At 37.9% G+C, this 21503-nt stretch overlaps 2 protein-coding genes across 3 annotated transcripts in view; one reads left to right on the top strand and one right to left on the bottom strand.

The window, feature by feature from the left end:
- Nucleotides 1–6206, bottom strand: part of LOC139131688 (protein starmaker-like) — a 57770-nt gene extending 51564 nt beyond the window's left edge. Inside the window, exon 1 of the mRNA XM_070697863.1 lies at nt 6046–6206. The gene's annotated coding sequence lies outside the window, so the exon portion shown is untranslated. The remainder of the gene's footprint in view (nt 1–6045) is intronic.
- Nucleotides 1–17600, top strand: part of LOC139131689 (lipoyl synthase, mitochondrial-like) — a 42111-nt gene extending 24511 nt beyond the window's left edge. For both annotated transcript variants that reach the window (XM_070697867.1, XM_070697866.1), the window contains 9 exons: nt 6575–6764; nt 9639–9902; nt 10744–10824; nt 11203–11359; nt 11997–12054; nt 12495–12623; nt 14575–14720; nt 15944–16126; nt 16440–17600. In XM_070697867.1, coding sequence (XP_070553968.1) covers nt 6669–6764; nt 9639–9902; nt 10744–10824; nt 11203–11359; nt 11997–12054; nt 12495–12623; nt 14575–14720; nt 15944–16126; nt 16440–16576 — 1251 coding nt within the window. In that variant the 5' untranslated portion in view covers nt 6575–6668 and the 3' untranslated portion in view covers nt 16577–17600. The remainder of the gene's footprint in view (nt 1–6574; nt 6765–9638; nt 9903–10743; nt 10825–11202; nt 11360–11996; nt 12055–12494; nt 12624–14574; nt 14721–15943; nt 16127–16439) is intronic.
- Nucleotides 17601–21503: the final 3903 nt, after the last annotated feature.

Below are 21503 nucleotides of genomic sequence, written 5' to 3'. Positions count from 1 at the left end.
TTTTTGTGGTAACTTACAGATGGCAGACATCTCTTGATTCTTTGTATAAGGTTGTGACTAAATAATCTGTGCTTTACAACCAAAAGAGTAAGCTCACAGATACTATCCAAACTTGCCAGAAGTTCCAGTTTACTTTTCAACTAAAATTACCTATCAACAGAACTAGTTGATTGTAAATTTAATATTTATGATCAAATATGAAAATGTTTCTACACTTATTAAGGTTAGAATGCAGTAATTAAATTTTGTTACACTATATTTACTCTCTGAGTCACTGTGTGATGATTTCCCTTATCCTGTGGCAAGTGACTGGAGCTAGTTCGATGTTACAGTATAATGACTGACTGCAACTCTGGGAGTTTTAATGTGCAGTGTTGCATATGAATTGACTTCTACAACAGTTTTGCTGGTTGACTACGTAAATTCAGCTAAAAAGAGTTATTTCCTAAAACTTATGTGTAAGACTTAACTAATGTGAAACATGAAAACACGCACAATGAAATATCATATGTATTTCTTGCATCTTATTTGTCACATCCAAACTGGGCTAGTGTAACGGTCTTTTATATGGCATATCAATAAATAGCATAAATAAACTACACCACATACAGAACAGATCAGCTTGTCTCATCACCAGCTCTCAACAATATCACTGCCTACCCATTCCACAGAGAATTGAATTCTAACTACTTACCACTGTCTTTAAAGCACTACATAATATCTCCAGCTTACATATCCACACTTTTACAACAGTACAAACCCACACGTAACCTACGCTCCATATCACAGCTATTACTCCTAGATATAGGAGACATGCCTTCATAAATGCTGTGCCAAAGCTCTGGAATTCCCTACCACCTGACATTAAAGAGAGCCTGGTCACTTCCCATCTTTCAAAAGAAACTGAAAACATCTCTTCAAAAAAGCATACACAACCCGGCAACACTAACTTATTAATTTTTTCAGCTCTGATCATTTTTTTCTCTGGATATACGGTGCTATATAAATTTTACTTTTACTTTACTTTACTTAGTGCTGGAGATATACAAGTTATATTTTCAACAGATAATAAGTATTTCATAGCTCAGTAGGCTGTGAATGGAAAAATCTACTAATACTCTTTAGAAAATCCCATCCACTGTCAGTGAGTGGAAAACTTTGAGAGGGATTCATTATTCAAGTTTCTAAAAAGCCAGCACTGAGTACCAAAACCACATGCATCATTTACACATGTAAAACATGCACACTTTGTTTTTGGCTTACATGTTCACTTATCTCTCTTTTGCTTTGAAAATTTTATAAGAAAAATCAATTTGCTTCCAGGGAGTCACTCACTGAGCTTGCCCTTATCTTTGCATGTAAGATATCAACTTGTCTCTGATTGATTCCAACATATTAGTAATATATTACCGTTCAGTTAACTTGTATGGAATGGACACATTATACTCAAGTGCATGTTAAATGGACCAAGGTAACTTTAGTAAAACCTCAGATGAGTGGAAATTTGTCTTCCACCAGCCTATCCTTGCTATAGGATGCATTCACCATTGTTACCTGGGTGCCCTTAACAAACCCGCAAAGAGAGCAGAAACCATTCTTCATCTCTAGAATGTGTCAAGCTTGTGAGCATGCAATGGGTAATATAAAGTTAAGAAAAAAAATTTCCTTCAACTGCTGTATATTCCAGAACAATCAACATACGCTCTTTGTGTTGCAAGGATGGCTGACATGGGTCAATGTAAATGCATGTGGAATAGTATGAACAACTGTTGTTGATACCTGACGAAAATACGTTTCAAACAGCTGCTGTCCCCTTGACAATAACGACAGGGTACCAAGACTAGGTTAGAAGCCCAATCGGATTAATTTGTTACTTGTTCAGGTACATACATTCACCTAAGTCAAAAGCTTTAAAAAGATGCCTGTCATAATCAAATGGCTTGCCTACTTCACATGTATCTCTGCTACTAGCATATCCTAAATTCAAGGGAAAATGGCTGCCATTTATTTATGGTAGAGAAAGCAAAAATAAAGTTTTGACATAATATATAGCCAAAAAAGAAAACTATATAGAATGAACAAAACAGTTGACTCTAAAAAAAATTTTGAAATCGATCATGGGTATCAAACATATGCACATACTAAATTAATCACTTACCTTAAAAAATACACTGAATATCTCAAAATTTGCCACCTGTTATGTTTAACCCACATCACTCTATCTATCACATTAATATCTCAATGATACAAACCACTTGACATACACATGTCTTTATGTTAGGTATATATTTAAATACCAGTACACCTGTAAAGTGTATACAGCATACACATGACACTACACACACACACATATACACACACACACATGTATATACTACAGGTACACACATGTACACATTCTCTCTCTCTCTCTCTCTCTCTCTCTCTCTCTCTCTCTCTCTCTCGCTCTCTCTCTCTTATAATATATATATATATATATATATATATATATATATATATATATATATATATATATATATATATATATATATATATATATATATATATATATATATATTTATATATTCGGCTCAAAGTTGTACGGCTCCACGAAAAACACTCGTATACGATGACGTCAAACAGAGAAAAATTCCCTGGGATTATATATTTACCACATGAACAGTCTTCTTCTTTTTCTTTGATGTGGATGGATCAAAATTATTGCAACAAACTGCATGATTTTTATCGCAATTTTGTGATTTATTTATGCGGATTACTTTCATTTAATGAGTAAAGCGGCCCTTCACCCAGGAGATGTGCAAATGTTTACAGGTACATGTATGCTTTCATTCATAAATCCGATTAAGCTGAAATTTTTCTATATCGAATAGTATCTCCACCGATCAGACATAAGCATTCGGTCACGTGCGTGTGTCAATCACTGCCAAGGCAAGTCTGCCATCGGCGGACATAGCTTTCACCACGTTAGCAACGGATAACCATAGTTTTTTGAGTTATTTAGAATATTTACAGTTGTATTTATGAAGTTAATGCAACGACACGATCGAAACAGTAGTTATCATTCTTAGAGATGCTGTGGCTTTTAAAATATCACAAGTTTACGACCTTGGCGATCCCGAAAGATTCAGATCGATGACACACAAAGTGTACGCTTGTAGAGGGCACTGCCGTGACCAGTCTCCACCGGTGGCCATCTTGGTCGGCAACGTTTTCGTCTACGGACTTTGATGTTTGCTGTGACACATATATTGCCCATAGGTACATCCCAATTTTGTTACTTGACGGGAACTCTGTTCTGTTGTGGGTGTTGTCCGAGTCAACTTTTGAAATACATCGGAATCTACAGCGCTGCACTACAGCGAGTTAAGGCTACAGGTCGACAGCTTATGTCTTCACTACAGCCTTACGCTGCAAGTTTGATTCCGATCGAGAAAAAACGGAATAATTTGTGTGATGAAGGAAATTTATCGTTGTTCGTCGAATTACTTTATGCTTGTGCGTTCTATGTTGCTTTCCCGAAGATTATACGGTACTCATTTATTAAGTTGAACTTTCGTTGAGGTGTGTCTTTCGGGTTTATTGCTAACTGGGATCGCCAGATACGACGACGCTTGGCGATCGCCAGGTATGACGACATCCACATTGAGCCTTACTACTGGAGCCGTGACGTTACTGAGCCATTAAAACGATCGACGGTATCCTCATTCAATTCTTGGGAATAGCTAAAGCTTTAGCGACTCGAAATTTTGTTGGACATGCCTTCTATGTTTCCATATCTGGATTTATCGGGTCACCTTTTTGTCAAAATGCCATAAGAGCGCGGCATCGATCACGACAAATCGGTCTGTGTCAGGACATGCATGTACGAACGGTACCATTGCAGGAAAAAAGTTCCGGTTGATGACGTACAACAGGGGTAATATGGATTTCTTATCTGTGCTGGTGTACGTCACACAGGTGGAGATACAGGCCAGTTCATGTGATAAATATATATATTGAGTATACAATGACCTTGTGGGAAATTACAGTGCCAGATGCTAAAGCTGAGTGTTATAAAATAAGACAAATTACTTCAAGTACAAAGTAAGTTTCATGCATCCTGCAATCATCAGATCTGTCTGATGATTGCAGGATGCATGAAACTTAAGTTACAGATATTATTACTTTGTACTTGAAGTAATTTGTATGATATATATATATATATATATATATATATATATATATATATATATATATATATATATATATAATACACACACTCAAACACACACAATGCTGATCTAATGTGATTAAAAATAATGTCAATAACACTTTGCTCGTACTTTGTTAGATGCGGCAGTGTACATACCATATTTAAAAGCTTCTATAATCTATAGGCCTTCGCTTGTCATGTAAATGTATTCACAATGTCACATGCATTTGAATACATTTTTGTGCACCATCTGTCAAATACTAAGGCAAAGGACTAGTATGGTTGGTAACTTTTGCACTTGACACACACACACCTTGTTACATACATAGTTTCAAAGCAATGGAATAAGCCATTTTAGAGAAGATGGTTTTTGGACATAAAATGAGAAAAATTGACCAGAAAATACAAATATGAAAGTTTCCCCCACAGTTTGAAGATGCTTAACTACGGTTGCCTCTAGGAACATGCATACAAAGTTTCAAAGCAATAGACTAACGGTTTTGGAGAAGATAATTTTTTGACAAAAAAAAGGAAAAATATTGCTTAAAAATACAAATATGAAAATTTCACCACAATTTGCCTAAATCTGACAGAGGTCAACCTAGGATCATGCATACAAAGTTTCAAAGCAATCTGACGAACAGTTTCGGAGAAAAATTATTTTTTGACCAAAAATGAAAAAAATCACCCTAAAAATACAAATATGAAAATTCAACCATGATTTGAAAAAAATCTAGCTAAAGTCACCTTAACCCTTTGAGCGCTGTAATTTATTTCCCGCCCAAATTTTAGTCTAATATTTTACTAATTTTTATGAATTTTCCTGATTTTATAATTTTAGACCAATGACATCACATTTCATTGGCTTCAGTTTTTTTCTCAAAATTTTTGGCAAAAATCTGAGAAAATTGACTGTGATTTATTTTATAAAGGGGACAACAATAGACTTTGGCACTCATAGGGTTAAGGAACCTGCATACTCAGTTTTAACCAAATCTGGTCTGCAATTTCAGAACTTTAGCAATTTGCAGGATTTTACCCTTTTTTGACATCATTGCATTTTTGACACTAACATCTTCATTTTCACCAAATTCCCATCTCCACCCCTGGGAGCACCTGTACACCAAAGTGTAGATGGTAGGTCCTGCAGTTTTGGAGTTTATGATGTGAAGGAACATACACAAATACATACATACATACATACATACATACATACATACATACATACATACATACATACATACACATACACACAATACATATATAGACAAGCAGATGCCACTGACTTATAAGATAAGCTCTCTTTGGTATACATAAACAAAGTGTGAGCTAGTACTAGTAATAAATATATTTGGAAGGGGAGGGCAAAGTTACAGGTACTTGGTTTGTAAATCCGTCTATTAAGCGCTTTAAACGATTATAATATTCAACAGCTTTACGTTTATTACACCAGTGCATGATCACATGACCCATTCTTTTGTTTGCAACAATACGGCCGATATGCTGGTCCAACATGTGTACATTATGTTCAGCTTACCACTTTTCATTCATTATCCAGTCACGATGTGTTACGTGTGCGGGACCATAATGAACTGCCCCAGCCACAACTTTCATGTGGAAAAATTATTTATATTATGGCACACTGCAAGGTACACGATTATACCGTCACTCTCCGGTTTGTTCCTTCTCGCGCTCGTTTACAAATTATATATGAACCAAAACAACACATTGTACGCGATGCAGACGACAATATTTGCAACAGCCATCTGAACGTTACGCAGCCGGGTCAATTTTAGACAAAGCCGTTCAATAATAAAGCGTGTAAAAAATAGGTCCCTAACGCTTACACTTACCTCCGAAAAAGGGTGCAAATCCTTTAGGTGGTTGAAAATGCTGTCGTCACTTTGCACACCTGATTTTCGGAGAACGAACGCACTGGGGACACCTCTCTGAACCAGCACCGTCTCTGCACAGATCTTCGTGCAGTCTCCGCGCCGCTGAGTAGTATAACCGCACAACCTAGCACTTGCTCATTCGACATCCGCCATCAAAAATCAAACCCCTCGCCGTTTTACCTACCAGCATAATTTTTTAGAGCGCATCGAATAATTAGAGACACAGCAGCTAAGGAAAATTTCATCCAACAAGCCAGGCCATCACCTTAAAGGAGAACAAGTTTCGATGAGGGCTTCCGCGGAATGATACAGAAGTAAGAATGGCAGTGGGAATATTAAATTTCTAAAATTTGGGTTTTGTCCCAAAAAGTACAAAAAATGAAACACGGTGTAGACTTCGTCTGCAGATCAATAAAACCATTGTCAGACGAAAAAATGATAAGATATATTTTGGTGTGAATAATTTTCTTTGGTTTCTTCCTTTCAGATATTCTTCAATGTTTTCAGGATAAGAAAAATAATAGTATTAAAGTATGCCCTTTAACCTGTGACCTTTCCCGATGAGATGAGAAGGAAAAAAAATGGCAGCCATCAGGTCTTACACAACAGCGGCTGACTTGTTCAGTCGTCGGATTCAGCAAAAGTTGGGTGTGCTACAATTCCAGTTCGCCAGACTGGTAAGTGAAAGACAAAGAACTGTTAGAAACTCGTAGTTTCAATCGTGTCACCTTCGACAATATAATGTTATTTTCTCTTCCAATGTGCCATGCAATGTCGTCAGAGATCGGAGTGGATCGATGATACAAACTTGAATGCAACATATAGTGTTATTGTTAATGGTTGCGTGGCAGGAGCTCGGCAATAAAGCAGCAACACCCGAAAAGACAAAGCTCAAATATTTACTCAAATATATATGTCGGCAATAAGCGATTTTGCATCCCTATTTACAGCCTGAGACGGCAAGCTGGCTGTAGTGTAGTGCGCCATAGTATAAATAGCTGCAGTGCAGTTCTGTAGCTCTCGGTTTTGGCTAGGTATTTGGGCACACAGTCCATGTAGCCGACAATGAGATGCAAATGATATGCGGTAAAGGTCTCCTCAACTAACTTTCAGCTGGTTGCTCACTTTCTACTATTTTTATAGTATTTTATACAAAGGCACAGACTTATTCTACCTTCAAAAAACTGATAGTGATTTTGTAGCACATTCTTTACTGTTTTTCATAGTTTTGGTAACCGGTAACAGACACTTCGTGTTCGTGTCGGCTACATGGACGATCTGTATTTGGGTTGGATGGCAAAGTTTTGCCGTCTGACCTAAATACCTAGGCAAAACCTCGAGCTACAGTACTGCAGCTAGCAGCGAATGGTGCCGTAGCTCCATCCACAGTTGCTTGTGGTTCGATACAAGGCGAAGGCCGCTGTATGCGTCAGAAATTTCTATTGCATACTGTGTGTCGAAACATAAGTGACAGTAGATACTGCTATGTCATGTAGTCTCAATGCCAGGTAGCTGTAGTGCTGTAGCTCGATGTTTTGCCTGGGTATCTGGGTCTGGTTTTACCCCTCAACCCAAATACCCAGGCAAAATCTCCATGAAGGCGCGACATAGGCTTTTTCTTTATTATGGGATAATATCGTGTAAAATGTCTAAGTTAGAGAGTTCCAGGAACATGAGACCAAAGTGATCTAATAGGGATAATATTATCGATTTTATCCCATAAAAAAAAGCGTTTTTAGAATTTTCCACCCATCTGTTTCTAATGTTAGACTCTAACGTAGAAGTTAGATGATATTATCCACTTTATCCGATAATATGCGATAAAACTGCATGTCGAGCATCTGCCTCTTCCCCACTCGTCTAATATTAGACTCTAACTTAGATTTTAGACCATATTATCGATTTTATCGGATATTATCTGATAAAACAGTATGTCGGGCATCTGCCTCTTCCCCACTCGTCTAATATTAGACTGTAACTTGGATAACTTAGATAATATTATCCGATAATGCCTATAGTGCCAATGTCGCGGTATCAACAAAACCTCGGGCTACAGCACTGCAAGCTAAACGCCAGGTAAAGAAACGGGTGTCACTTTCACACCTAAAGATGACACTACCTTGGTTCCTGTTTCCATCATGTACAGCAATAAAGCTTTCATTTGTTTTACATGTAATTCAGGGGACCCAAGGTCACGAAAACTGACATTTTGAGGTTTAATTTTCAACACCAAAATGTGAATTCTCCTAGTTCCTCCACTTCACTTAATATACGCAAAATACATAAGATAAACGGTATATCTTATTGGTCCCCTCCATGTGTTACTCCTGGAGGTAACATTATTCTAAACTATCATGGATGTGATTGGGAGACTGACATTGACTGCTTCATTACTGTCTTGTTACCTTCTTAAAGAAGGTAACCAGACAGTAATGAAGCAGTCAATGTCAGTCTCCCAATCTCAGAGTGTCATGCTTGGGGATTGGTAAGCAGTCTTATGCAATTCGCAAAATGCCCATCCCAAGGTGAAAGAAAATCTACACCCAAAATTAGCAACTGTGCCACCGACTAGAGACCTATATGAGGTCATTGCCCCACCCCTGCCTGCTCAGTTTCATGGCAAATCCTACCTAATCTGCCACATTTGCCCCAGGTAATTTCCCACACGTGAATCAAATTGACTGCTGCATTCTGTAAGTTGTAAGAGATATTTTAGAGAACTGATCAGTAAGTTGTGAGAACACAAATTATTTTAGTTTCTGTAGTACTGAACTTGTAAGTCAAAGAATTCAAAAAGGCAATTAAAGAATGAAAAAAAAGACAATTCACAGAGGTATGTGGTAAAGGAACAACTTTTCATTATGATTGAGGAGAGGAATGCTGTGTCATATATGTGTCTGCAAATTAATTCTGTTGAGAAGAGAAACTGCAGAGAAAATTGGCTAAATACATAAAAAAATACTTTCACTAAAAATGATAATGACATGCAGTTGTGTAGTTTGCTTTAGTAATGGTTAATTGAATCTTATTATTTTTAATTATCATTCTAACTATTTACTTCTTTTGATTCAACTTTTTAAACAAAAAACGATTGCTGTTTGTTGTTGTTGGTTCAATCTACTTCAAATTCTACAGGGATAGTGATCACAGAAAAAGGAGTCCTTACATAGAGAAATTGTATTTGATTGGCAGTTGAAGCTATTGCCATATATGGTAGTGCTCATTTGAATATTTATCGATAGGAGATTGGAGCTCTTCATATAAAAAGTAAAGGTGCCTTTCAGTAGACCAGGATCTTGGATGTGAAATTTTGAATTCCTATAACCATGGACAGTAGAAGGGGGAACTCTGCTGTCTGTGCTGTAACATACATGTAGTCCCATCAAAAATCATTTTGTCTGTTTGTTTGTTTATTGTGCAATGTACGCTAGTGTATACACACACACACACACACACACACACACACACACCACACACACACACACACACTCACTGGATCTAAAGAATGAGTTTTCAACGTGTGGTTTATTTGTACATTTTGCTCTCATCAGGGAAATGAAGCCTGCTGTTCAAGGCAGTCAAAACGACGGTATGCATCCCTCACAAAGGAGCAAAAGGAAAAACTTTCGGAAGGGCCGGACTTGGCTGATTTCATCTCAGCTGATCTGGAAGGCAGTGGTGGCTACACAGGGAAGTTGAAGTTAGAAGCAGGTGATAAAAGATTACGTCTGCCACCATGGTTAAAGACAGAAATCCCTATGGGCAAGAATTACAGCAAACTCAAAAAGCAACTGAGAAGCCTGAAACTTCATACTGTGAGTTGGTAATATTAACAAAAAAACTAATTATGTGTGCTGTGTGTGGATCAAATGAATTTAACCCTTTCACCACCATGGATTAACCCAAACCCCATTAATATCAATGGTGGTTGTGGACCTGTTTACAGGGAATTGAGGGTGAACAGGTTAAATCATCTGGGTACGTGTACCTCTAGAATACCTGCTGTTTTAGTTAATAAACAAGGCAATTTGAATTTTTTGTCATCAACAACTCTTTATACCTCTCGTGCAATCGCTTCAGTTTACAACCATATTGGTCATATCTAAACGAGCCAGCCCCAGAAATTTTGTTTTCGTATTTTCAACAACTCTTCATTTCTGAATATTGTACATGCAAAGTCATCTGTGCTTTGGCTTTACAATGTTACAGGCAAGGCAAGTTTAATGATAATCAGTGAGGTTAAAATCTTCCAAAACATCTTGTGGTAGCAAAGGGTTGTGTTTGGCAAGATAGCCTTCTGCATTCAAACAGGTTTAAAAGACAAGTGACATTTAGTTTGGGTTTGTAAAGGCTTCCAATGGCGCAGCGTCCAGGTACATGGAGGCAGGGAGAGTCAACTCCCAAGCTCTGTTTGGTAATGTAAAGCCAAACTAGAAATTGCATTTCAATTGCCTGTTGGAGACAGGCATTGAAAAACCAATTGGGAATTGATAACACAATGCTAAAGCAGAGGGAATTGACTACAGTGTAACTGGCTAATGTCAAAGGCCACATGTTTGTCAAAAACACGGTACTGTACATCATGTTCTCTCCGGAAACACTCATGAGTCAAATTTTCAAATGATTCTGATTTGTGCACACTTTATCTACTGACAGGTCTGTGAGGAAGCCAAATGTCCCAATATTGGTGAATGCTGGGGAGGTGGAGAACACCAAACCGCAACTGCAACAATCATGGTAAACAAAATTTCATTCACTTGTTGTTAAGCGTATTCATGCATAATGATTTTTGGTGTTCACCATCTTACAGGGTGTTGATAATGATGATAATATTATAAAGTTGTTGTAGGAAATTTCAAGACAACTGCTTATTGTCTACAGGTCTACACATTAGTGTATTATCAAGGTTATATAAGATTTCTTTTTTCTATAAATTCATTGAAAAAACACATTGATCTCAATTAAACATGTGGGCAGTGTTTCAGTTCACACTAATTTATGCTTATGCCAGCCTATTGGTAAATATAATTTGTTGACAAGTTCAAATAGCCAGTGGTGATTTGGTGTAATGTGACGATACCTAGCCATTTGTTTTGGCGTTTTCCTTTAACTCAGGTGCTGGGTGACACTTGCACAAGGGGCTGCAGATTTTGTTCAGTGAAAACGTCGCGGGCCCCACCACCTCCTGACCCATATGAACCGGTGAACACAGCTGTAGCCATTGCCAGCTGGGGCCTGGATTATGTAGTGCTGACTTCAGTGGACAGAGATGGTAAAAAAATGCAATACAACTTGTTGACTTTTTAGATCAGCGTTACTTCATCAAGCATGATCGAAATTTTTACTGTCTACATTCTCCTCGCTAAGAATTTAAGATAGAATGAGAGATTTATCATGAATTGAATTATGAGACAGGTAAAATTGTTTCTCCAACTTTATGTGAAGTCTGTAGTGTAGTATGAGTAGCATTGAAATTGTTGGCCTGTTATCAAGTTGAATTTCCTCAAACACTGATGACACCTCCCAATTCCAAAATACATGTACAAATTCCAGTCGCAAACATGATTTTGATATTTCACAAATGGAACAAACATATTCAAATTTGTGATATATGAATAGTGTAGCAATTCATCTGCAGCCAGTGATTGGTCATTGGAAGTCCACAGACTATTTGGCTTGCTTTCAGTCAAGTTACAGTGCATACATGAATTTGCATACTGTGTGCCCTTGAAAAAAAGAAGAAAATCCCCTCTGTTATCTGATAATATTTTTGCTTGAAAATTAACTTCATATGCAAGCAACTTGATTATTTCGTAGAGTACCAAGAATAATAATGGGTGCCTTTACAGATTTTTTTTTTTCAAGCTGTTTGTTTGTATCAAAATGTGTTCATTCATTACTTTCTTCAGACATTAAAAGATGGTGGCGCCTCACATTTGCACAGACAGTTGTTGAAGTCAAAATAAGGTACGGATACTCAAAATGCAGTCTATGAACTGTGAACATGCTGTGAAATCACACTATTAGAAGTACAGTCTTCACTTGCAGTGTCTGTGGCTACCTAAAGAAACTTGATTTACTACAAACCAAAGAAAATTACAATGGTTAGGTAGTGTTCATGAGTTGAGCTCTCTGTTCTGAGAGAGAGAGAGAGAGAGAGAGAGAGAGAGAGAGAGAGAGAGAGCGCATCTGGAATGCAGGGATTAGAACAGACTGGTGTAAATGCATTCACAATGTAGTGACATTTCATTAGTGAAAATGGTGAATGGCAGTACAGTACAATGGAGGCTCATCAGAATGGTTTAAATGTCACAGGGTCACCATGGATTTTTCTCTCTGTGTACAATGAATTAGAGGCCTTTGTTTCGTTAAAATGAATAACCTTTCATTTGTTACCCTTCTCATAGAAATCCTGCAATACTAGTTGAGTGTCTGACGCCTGATTTCCGTGGTGACCTGGAGGCCGTGACGACGGTTGCTAAGTCTGGATTGAACGTGTACGCACATAATGTTGAAACAGTGGAGTCTCTGCAGAGGTGAGGTGTATCCCAGGTGATGTTGTGTCTCTCAAGGTCGTAGAGCAGGGTTCACTCAAAGAGGGTTGCTTGTGTTATGTGAGCTAGACAGAATGTATCGTGTAACTTTGATTATCGGACCCGGGTTGTAAAAATGTTCTCTTCGAGTTTTATCATTGACACTTTGATCAACTACCATACACCATGTTATTAGTCCCAACGGACACCGTCCGGGGGGACTTATAGGTTTGGTCATGTCCGTGTGTGCGTCCGTGCGTGCGTCCGTCCGTCCGTCCGTGCGTCCGTCCGTTCACGCAGATATCTCAGAGATGCCTGGAGCGATTTCATTCAAACTTGGTACAAGGATTACTTCATATGTCATACAGATGCACATCGATTTGTTTCGTGATACGATCCAATATGGCTGCCAGGCGGCCATTTTATTACGATTTTTTCATGTACAGAGCAACAACTCAGGCATGTTTCAACTGATTTTATTCAAAGTTGATACAAGGACATTGACCAATGTCATAGATATGCACTTCAATTTTTTTGGTGATACGATCCAATATGGCCGCCGTGCGGCCATTTTGTTACGATTTTTTCATGTACAGAGCCATAACTCAGGCGTATCTCAATCGATTTTATTCAAAGTTGGTACAAGGACATTGACCTATGTCATACATATGCACGTCAATTTGTTTGGATACGATCCAATATGGCCGCCATGCGGCCATTTTATTATGATTTTTTCATGTACAGAGCCATTACTCAGGCATGTTTCAACAGAATTTATTCAAAGTTGGTACAAGGACATTGACCAATGTTATAGCTATGCACATCAATTTGTTTTGTGATACGATCCAATATGGCCGCTGTGCGGCCATTTTGTTACGATTTTTTCATGTACAGAGCCATAACTCAGGCATATCTCAACCGATTTTATTCAAACTTGGTACAAGGACATTGACCTATGTCATACACATGCACATTGATTTGTTTTGTAATACGATCCAATATGGCCGCCGTGTGGCCATTTTATTGCGTTTTTTCATGTCCAGAACCATAACTCAGACATGTATCAAGCGATTTTATTCAAAGTTGGTAAAAGGAGATTGACCAATGTCATACATATGCATGTTAATTTGTTTTGTGATACGATTGGTCATACATATGCACGTTAATTTGTTTTGTGATGCGATTCAATATAGCTGCTGTGCGGCCATTTTGTTATGATTTTTTCATGTCCTGAACTCAGACATGTATCAAGCGAATTTATTCAAAAGTATTTTTATCACAGTATTTTTATCACAGACCTAATGAAGAGGACTCTATCCTCTCTGAGGACCCGTAATCAAAGTACCATTAACAAGTGGGGACTGTGTCATCAACGATGACTTGTTCATCACAAAGCTCATTTAACTACATGCAGCACTGGGGGCTCTGAATCCATCTGTATCTAATATCTGTCTGTCTTTCTACCTGTATGTCAGTGTCTTCATGCACATTTGTGAATATATGTATGCATGTACATATACATGTACATCAGAAGTGTGTACATCTCTACATGTAAGTGTGTATGTATGCATGCATACATACATGTTTGTGCTTTTGTACATGAGTTTGTCAGTCTATCTGCCTATCTGTCTATCACCTCAGCATTTTGTGTATAATTAGCAAATGCACCATTCATTTACTGAAGAAGAGATGATTTCTTGCTAAAATGAACATGCAAATGAGCCAAAGGGTGTGAAAAGACATTAAAAATCTAAACGATCATGCTATGGTTTACTTGTTTCTACCTGAGGTAAGTTTTTTGTAGATTTGTTCAGCCTGTAGTGATAACTGCAAATTTGTATATTTTTTCATGATTGCTCGATCATCTCAGATGATGATAAAAATTTTCTGGCTTCATTTTCAAGACATTGCCTGTGACTCTGATAGTTTTTCTGGATTTATCCTTTGGTGGCAGGTTTGTACGTGACCCCAGGGCAAATTACAAACAATCCATGTCTGTACTGGAGCACGTCAAGAAAGTTGTTCCATCTATGATAACCAAGACTTCAATAATGCTCGGTCTCGGTGAAAGAGATGACGAAGTCCTCCAAACCATGAAAGGTACGTGAAATGAATTTGTTGACTTGCAATTGACATCCTGGTTGTATGGTTGTTTGCTTCTTGTTATTTGATTGTCGTCTTGCATGCTCATGCAAATGTGTAGTTGTACATTTATTTTAGTTTTCCTTTGGTGACTCAGGAGAGATTTTCCCTATAATAGAGATTTTGTAAACTGTTATCTTGTCACAATGATTATTTAGTAGGTTGCTGTTGAGAATTTTCCTTTGTCCTGTTGCGTGAAAGATTCAGTGCACCTGAACTGTTTATTCTTCCTTCCTGACAGGAAGCAGTCAGGGTTTTCTGTCTTAAGGGGTCAGTCCCATAATTAAGAAAGATGAGACTCCCTAGAATTATATTGATTTGTAAACATTTTTAAACTGTGGTCTGAGTGTTATTCAGTTTTGCCAAAAAACATCAGCTCAACTCTACAAATATTAAATATTTTCTGAGCACTCTCTTCCAAACTAGGAGAGAGGAGGCCACTGAAACTCACAACATGTACTTTACTATTCCTGGTAATGCTGAGTTTCTCAGGTTTTTTGACCATCACAGCATTCAGCCTCACTCTTGATGTTCATTATGCTAATGGATACTCCTGTTTTATCAAGAGGCAGTTAAACTGTGTGGCTTGATTTCTTTTTATCCAAAACTGATGACCAAGTATAAAATGTTTTGATTCCATTGAGTCGAAAATCCTTTAGATTCGTGTATAGGTGGATGACACACCATGGAGTTATCCAGAACAACTCTTCAGCTGTCTTTACTAAGAACTGTCACAGCATTATTTCAGTTTCCTTTGAATAACTGTCAAAATTGAATAGAAATTTAGTATTCTGTGCCTCCTGTTGCAAAACAAAGAAGAGACTTGTTTTTCGAATTTATGGCATTACCACACCGAGAAGGGACAAGCAAATTAAAAATAGGAAGCTATCTTTTCCTCATTAATGTGTCAACACACATTGTGAATGGAATGGGTGTGAATACCCTCACAGTGTAATTGCCAAGTAATTTGCTACAGTTTTGCACTGTAGGGATTGACAATTCTTTAATGGTTTGCTGTAAACAACTAATCAGGCTAAGGAAAGTGAGTGACCACCATTATTTGTGTACACAAAAATACTTCATTCTCTGCAAACTATGATCCAAAACTCTGAAGTCCGATGTAAATGACACAAGGACACAGTCCACTCTGTGAGGACCATTTGTGATATTTTCCATTCCAGATTTACGTGCCATTGACGTTGACTGTGTGACGCTCGGCCAGTACATGCAGCCAACAAAGCGACACTTGAAAGTGAAGGAATACGTCACACCAGAGAAATTCAAACACTGGGAACAGACTGCTAATGAACTTGGATTTGCCTACGCTGCCAGCGGCCCATTGGTCAGGTCATCATACAAAGCAGGTATGTAATCTCTGCTGGTCAGGATATACCCAACTATGCTGAATTATGTAGTCTGTTGTGAGATGCAATGACAGGGAATCCTGTGGGTGAAGTTTTCTATGAATGAACTTATGTATTTCCTTAGTGGCACGGAAGGTCAAAGTTCATGCTGATTTTATAGGACTTATGACATCATTTGAAAATCAAGCATTCTAATCGCCCAAGCCATTTCCTTCGTCTGAAATTTGAAGCATTTGATTGATCTTCTTGAAGACTTCATTAGTACAATTGTAACTTTTCCTTCCGTTTTTCTCTGTATGTGAAATTCTTGCAGGTGAATTCTACATCACTAATATGCTGAAGAAAAAAACAACAGAAGACAAACTCACAAAAAGCCGACCAGTCATAGTATTTGGTATCGAGAATACCCACCATCGTTTCAATTTATTGAAATGTTGTCCATTACAATAAACAAAATTTACACAGATGTTTTCAACAATGAATGCTGTATTTGGTTGGAAACTTTTAGTATAGAAATATAAGGTATTTCACTCTAGGGATGAAAGCTGGACAGCTAATGGTTGTTTTGTCTGGTAAATGGTCAAATAATGCACTTTTTTATCCAATGCTGTGTGGCTATTGCTTTGTCGTGACGGTTTGCGACGTGACGGTTCACAACCAGTCTTACGTGCTTGTTTTTCTCTGTTTTTAAGCACCTTTTAAAACTGTATCTTTCTGAAAGTTTTTAGTTCTTTTGATGTAAGCTTGCACAAATATTACTCTCAGGAATTTTGATATCATTTGTCACCGATCCCTGGTTTGATGTTAGCATTAGATTACCTGGCTGTGGGAAATGTGAAAGAGCGTTGGGGCGTGTGAAATCACACATAGAGAGTGTTGGGCCATGGCAAGCTGTAAATCAAAGAATAACACACAGGCTGAGTCTTGGTTAAGACGTCATGTCATGCAGGACAGTCTCAAAGGAAACAGTCTCCATATCATGGAAAAGACAGTAAGATACATTGTAGTCCATGTATTACCTGTGTAAGTATGACAAATAAAACATGGCTGAAACTGAGCTAGCTATTTTATGAAGATTTCTACAAAGAAATGTACATAAAATATTCATCGTTAATGGTACATACGGTACTTTTGTATGACTCCTGAGTCCTGATCGCCTACCACTCCATCCTACCACTAAAAAGGTGTGTCTAAACATACATATACCTTTGGTTTTATCATCGTTTCTCAACGGGCATTGTCAAGTTCAGAACATAGTTGAAAACACACAATATAGGCCTAACAAATGTGTCTTCGTCCCATTGTCAAAAAGGATGGAATTACATTAAAGATGTTCAATATAAATCTTCTGTATTCCCTCAGGGACTATTATTGAGGTTTTGTTTTTAAAGTCCATAATGGAGCTGAATGTTTGTAGAATACCAGTTTTTGAATATCAACTCTATTGGCTAAATAAATCAATAATTGAAATAAATTATTGTAGCATGTACTTTTCTTCGCATTATTGTTGCACTCTCACTGGACAATATTTGCTACTTTCTCAGACATAGAAACAACGCCTATACATCCAAAACGTTTGAAGTCTTAGCGTTGGTCTCGTATTGTTGAACCATTTTGAAGTTCTCATCCCACGCATAACCCAAGATACTGAGCAATTTCTTATAAATATTATTGAACAGGAAACTTCCATGAACTTACACACCTTTCTATCATTGTCCTTTTAGAATGGGAATAATTGTACGGCAAATTTTTCCAAAAAAGGCAGCATGAAGGCTCATTATACGATTCAAAGGAAAGCCATCACTTTTTGGCCTGGAAGATTAAGTAAAGCATGCCAAAGAGAGGAACTCTCAACTCAACTCAGGGAATCTTGATGATAAAGAATCTGTCCTACCTAAGCATTGATTACATCAATACTTTCATCAAATCCTGTTATTCAAACTAATACAGCTGGCACTCAAACTTTCAGAAAATAGCAATTTCTGAACAGCCAGAAAGTCAGTCAATGTAATCCCATGAAGCTCTTTAAATACAATGGATTCATCTGTCATAGCGTAAATTCCATTTTATTAGTCGTCATAAGTCAAGGAGCTCTGAAAGCCACAGTGTTGAAAACAAATGTCTCCGTAGCCCGTGTTCACTGTGGAAGTGAGAACTGGTGGGCGCCCCCTTTAGTTAGAAACTCAAAAATTATGTAATGAGGGCGTCCCATACATGCACTCAAACGTACCTGACCCCACTGAGATCTGACAGCCTTTGGACACTATATATATCTACTCAAAGTACTTTACGAAATTCTTCCAAATTGAAGAGAATCGTGAAGGCGTCGGGCGTTGTTAGGTCATTGCTGTAAATGGATTTAAATACTACCAACTTGACGATAAATGATAATTGAGAACTGCAATGTTACCCCTCTCTGATAAGCACTGTAACTCATCTTTAAGATTCATTTTTCAAATACACAGAAATGTACAAAAGTATTGGAAGAATAGAGAATATTTGAAATATTTTAATTTTCTTTATAACATTACAGATTGCAGGTAGAAGTGAGCAGACAAGAAACAGTTGAAGCTCGCCACACGCATTTCTATTCAACTTTAATCCCGAAAACGTCCCACTACAAATGACTTCGATATAGGAGATGCCACAATACGAAACTAGCAAAAACAGTTAAGGAAACTGTTGAGCTAGCAAATTTTTAGTAGATATTTCGAAAGAAAAATATCGCTGGAGTTCTCTGAAATCTAGAAAGTGACACTGCTTTCTGAATGCATGTTCGAAGTTGCTTCCATATCCGGATTTTTTGAAAAAGTTTACAGTAGCACGTCTTTGAGTTTCTACCTTTGTGTCTGTGAGATTTTCTGTTGTCTCTTCACACCTCGTCTCTTCATTTCTTTTCCACCTGTATTTAGCTCGCTCGGCTTGCCATAAAGGCAACTTACTGTAACTGTAGACAGCCGCCCTTATTTTGCCGTTGCAGTGCAGCTCGAACGTTTCGCTGGACCCCAGTGCCTTCGCGAATTCGGCGCGGCATTCAGTCAGTCTGTTAAAACACAACTTATGTTCATTTCAATTAGACAAGCTTACAGATGCTATCGGGCAAGATACAGCTTCCCCGGTGTCTCGAGGTGTTTCCGTATTATCTCTTGGGTATTACAATCTTTAACTTAACAAGTGAGGGGGACACCGTGGTTGACACCCAGCCTCGCCCCAAATCCCCAATTCGCTTGTGTGAAAGGGAATGATTATGGCGTAAGTTAATATAAACATTCAGTTTAGGATTTGAGTTCAGAATGCTCGCCTCTTGCACAATCCACCGTTGAAACGTCATTTTTTGCTGATGTGAGTGACAATGAATATCAGTTAGCATACTGTGTCCTTCAAAGACATTGACAGATTTTTTTTCGTAATGAATTCTGTTCAAAAATGATGACACTATGCAAAAATAGTCTGGTTTTAGGTGATTATTAAAGTGTTCAAGGCGTTGCCACTTTAATACCAGATGCCTAAAGCGGAAACAAACACCCGAGAGAGTTCAGTCCTTTGAAGGGAGGACAATACGGATAAGACAGCGTTTCCATAGACATCCAGTCCTTGGGATCGAAGTTTCCTCTTTAAGGATTATGCGAGCCGAGGCAAGGACACGTACGAGCAACGCCCATACTTTAATTCTTGAATAAACACACAAATATATATATATATATATATATATATATATATATATATATATATATATATATATATATATATATATATATATATATATATATATATATATATATTTAAACACACCTCATACAGCTTCTTCAGACAAAAGACTCCTGCTGTATTTATAAGGTATTTCACCCTTGATGAGATATTTTCGCCTCTAACTGTTGTTGATCTTCTATTTTTTCTCGCCTGTGTCTTCGAAGGTCTTCTCACAGACCCCAAACTAGCGTTTTTCTTGAATTCTTTTCACCACACCTGGCACCAGAAAAAAACCGCGCATGCGGCATGCATGCTTTGACAGACAGACAGTGATACTTGTGTTTCTTTTCAATTGACGTTCTCGTAGCTTTCTGAACGTTTAAGTGAAAGCTGGTTAAGTTAATTGTGTACGTGAAAAGAACTCACAAACCGACTTGTGTGTCGCTAATAAAATGCATATCATGAGATCGCGTGAACAATTTAAACAATTGCAAAGGGACGAAAAAGTTTACATCACAACCCCTGCATTTTCACGTCCCCTGCCTAGGTCTGTTTCGCGATAACATTTCCTCCCAAGTAATAGAAAATTTCAAAGTCCTCACTGACTCATGCTCAACAAGACAAATTATCGCTTAAGCTTACCGTTCAATGAAATTACATTTGTGGATCAGTAACTTTACTTTCACATCCATGATTTTTTGCCCCAGCTTTTACAGTGTAATGAGATAAACGTATGTTATGAGCAAATGATAAGGACAAAACCTTTGTGTCGAAGAGCAATCACACATTCTGAAGAGTCAATGTTCATTAAAGGTATACAGTCCCCTGTAATCTAACCATGGTCAAAGGGGCGTTTCTTGGTATTCAAAATGCCCATCTGAGGGCGCTGTTTTTAAATAGCGGCAACCCGCTTAAAATATGTAATTGGTTAGATTTTCTCTTTCCATGGTAACTGTGGCAAAATTGGAACAGGTGACAGTATACCTTTAAATTACTCTGCTGCCTGGTGCATTTCATTTGATGTGATGTAAAACCTATTCATGTTAGTATGTTTCAAGAGATTAGCAATTCTAAGGAAAAGACCCGTCATCTTCAATATACCGAAGACTGATTTTGAGTAGATCGTCGATTCGTTTGGTTGTTTTAGACGGGCATTAGTTCTATTAGCGTCTCATCTGAGTACATGGTTAAAGGTATACTGTCACCTGTTCCAATTTCGCCACAGTTACCATGGAAAGAGATAATCTAACCAATCACAGATTTTAAAAGTCGGGTGGTCGCTTTTTAAAAACAGCGCCCTCACATCGGCATTTTGAATACAAGGAAAGCCCCTTTGACCATATATGGGCATATTTAGATTACAGGTGACTGTATACCTTTCACGTTGTGTATCTTACAGTCAGAAGAGCCACTGCGAGACGCAAGCTGCCCATTTTATAAGCTACAAAGCATCGATGAGTATGAACAGCTGCCTTTTGCGACGACGCCCTCAGAGAATGTTTCCGTTGCGCGTTTGACGACCGTAGCAATATCCTGACCATCAAGGGATCAGTAAATAGTATTGATTTTGACTAGAAACTCAACGGCAGAATGTATTGATGTATTTCCAGTGGCACATGACTGTGTTTCTACGACTCTCTCTGATGAAAACGTGTCCTCGTCCTTCAGAAATTTGACAAATTAAACA

This window comes from Ptychodera flava, chromosome 4 (assembly GCF_041260155.1).
Source record: "Ptychodera flava strain L36383 chromosome 4, AS_Pfla_20210202, whole genome shotgun sequence".
NCBI lineage: Eukaryota > Metazoa > Hemichordata > Enteropneusta > Ptychoderidae > Ptychodera > Ptychodera flava.
This window is presented reverse-complemented; position numbering and strand designations above follow the sequence as displayed.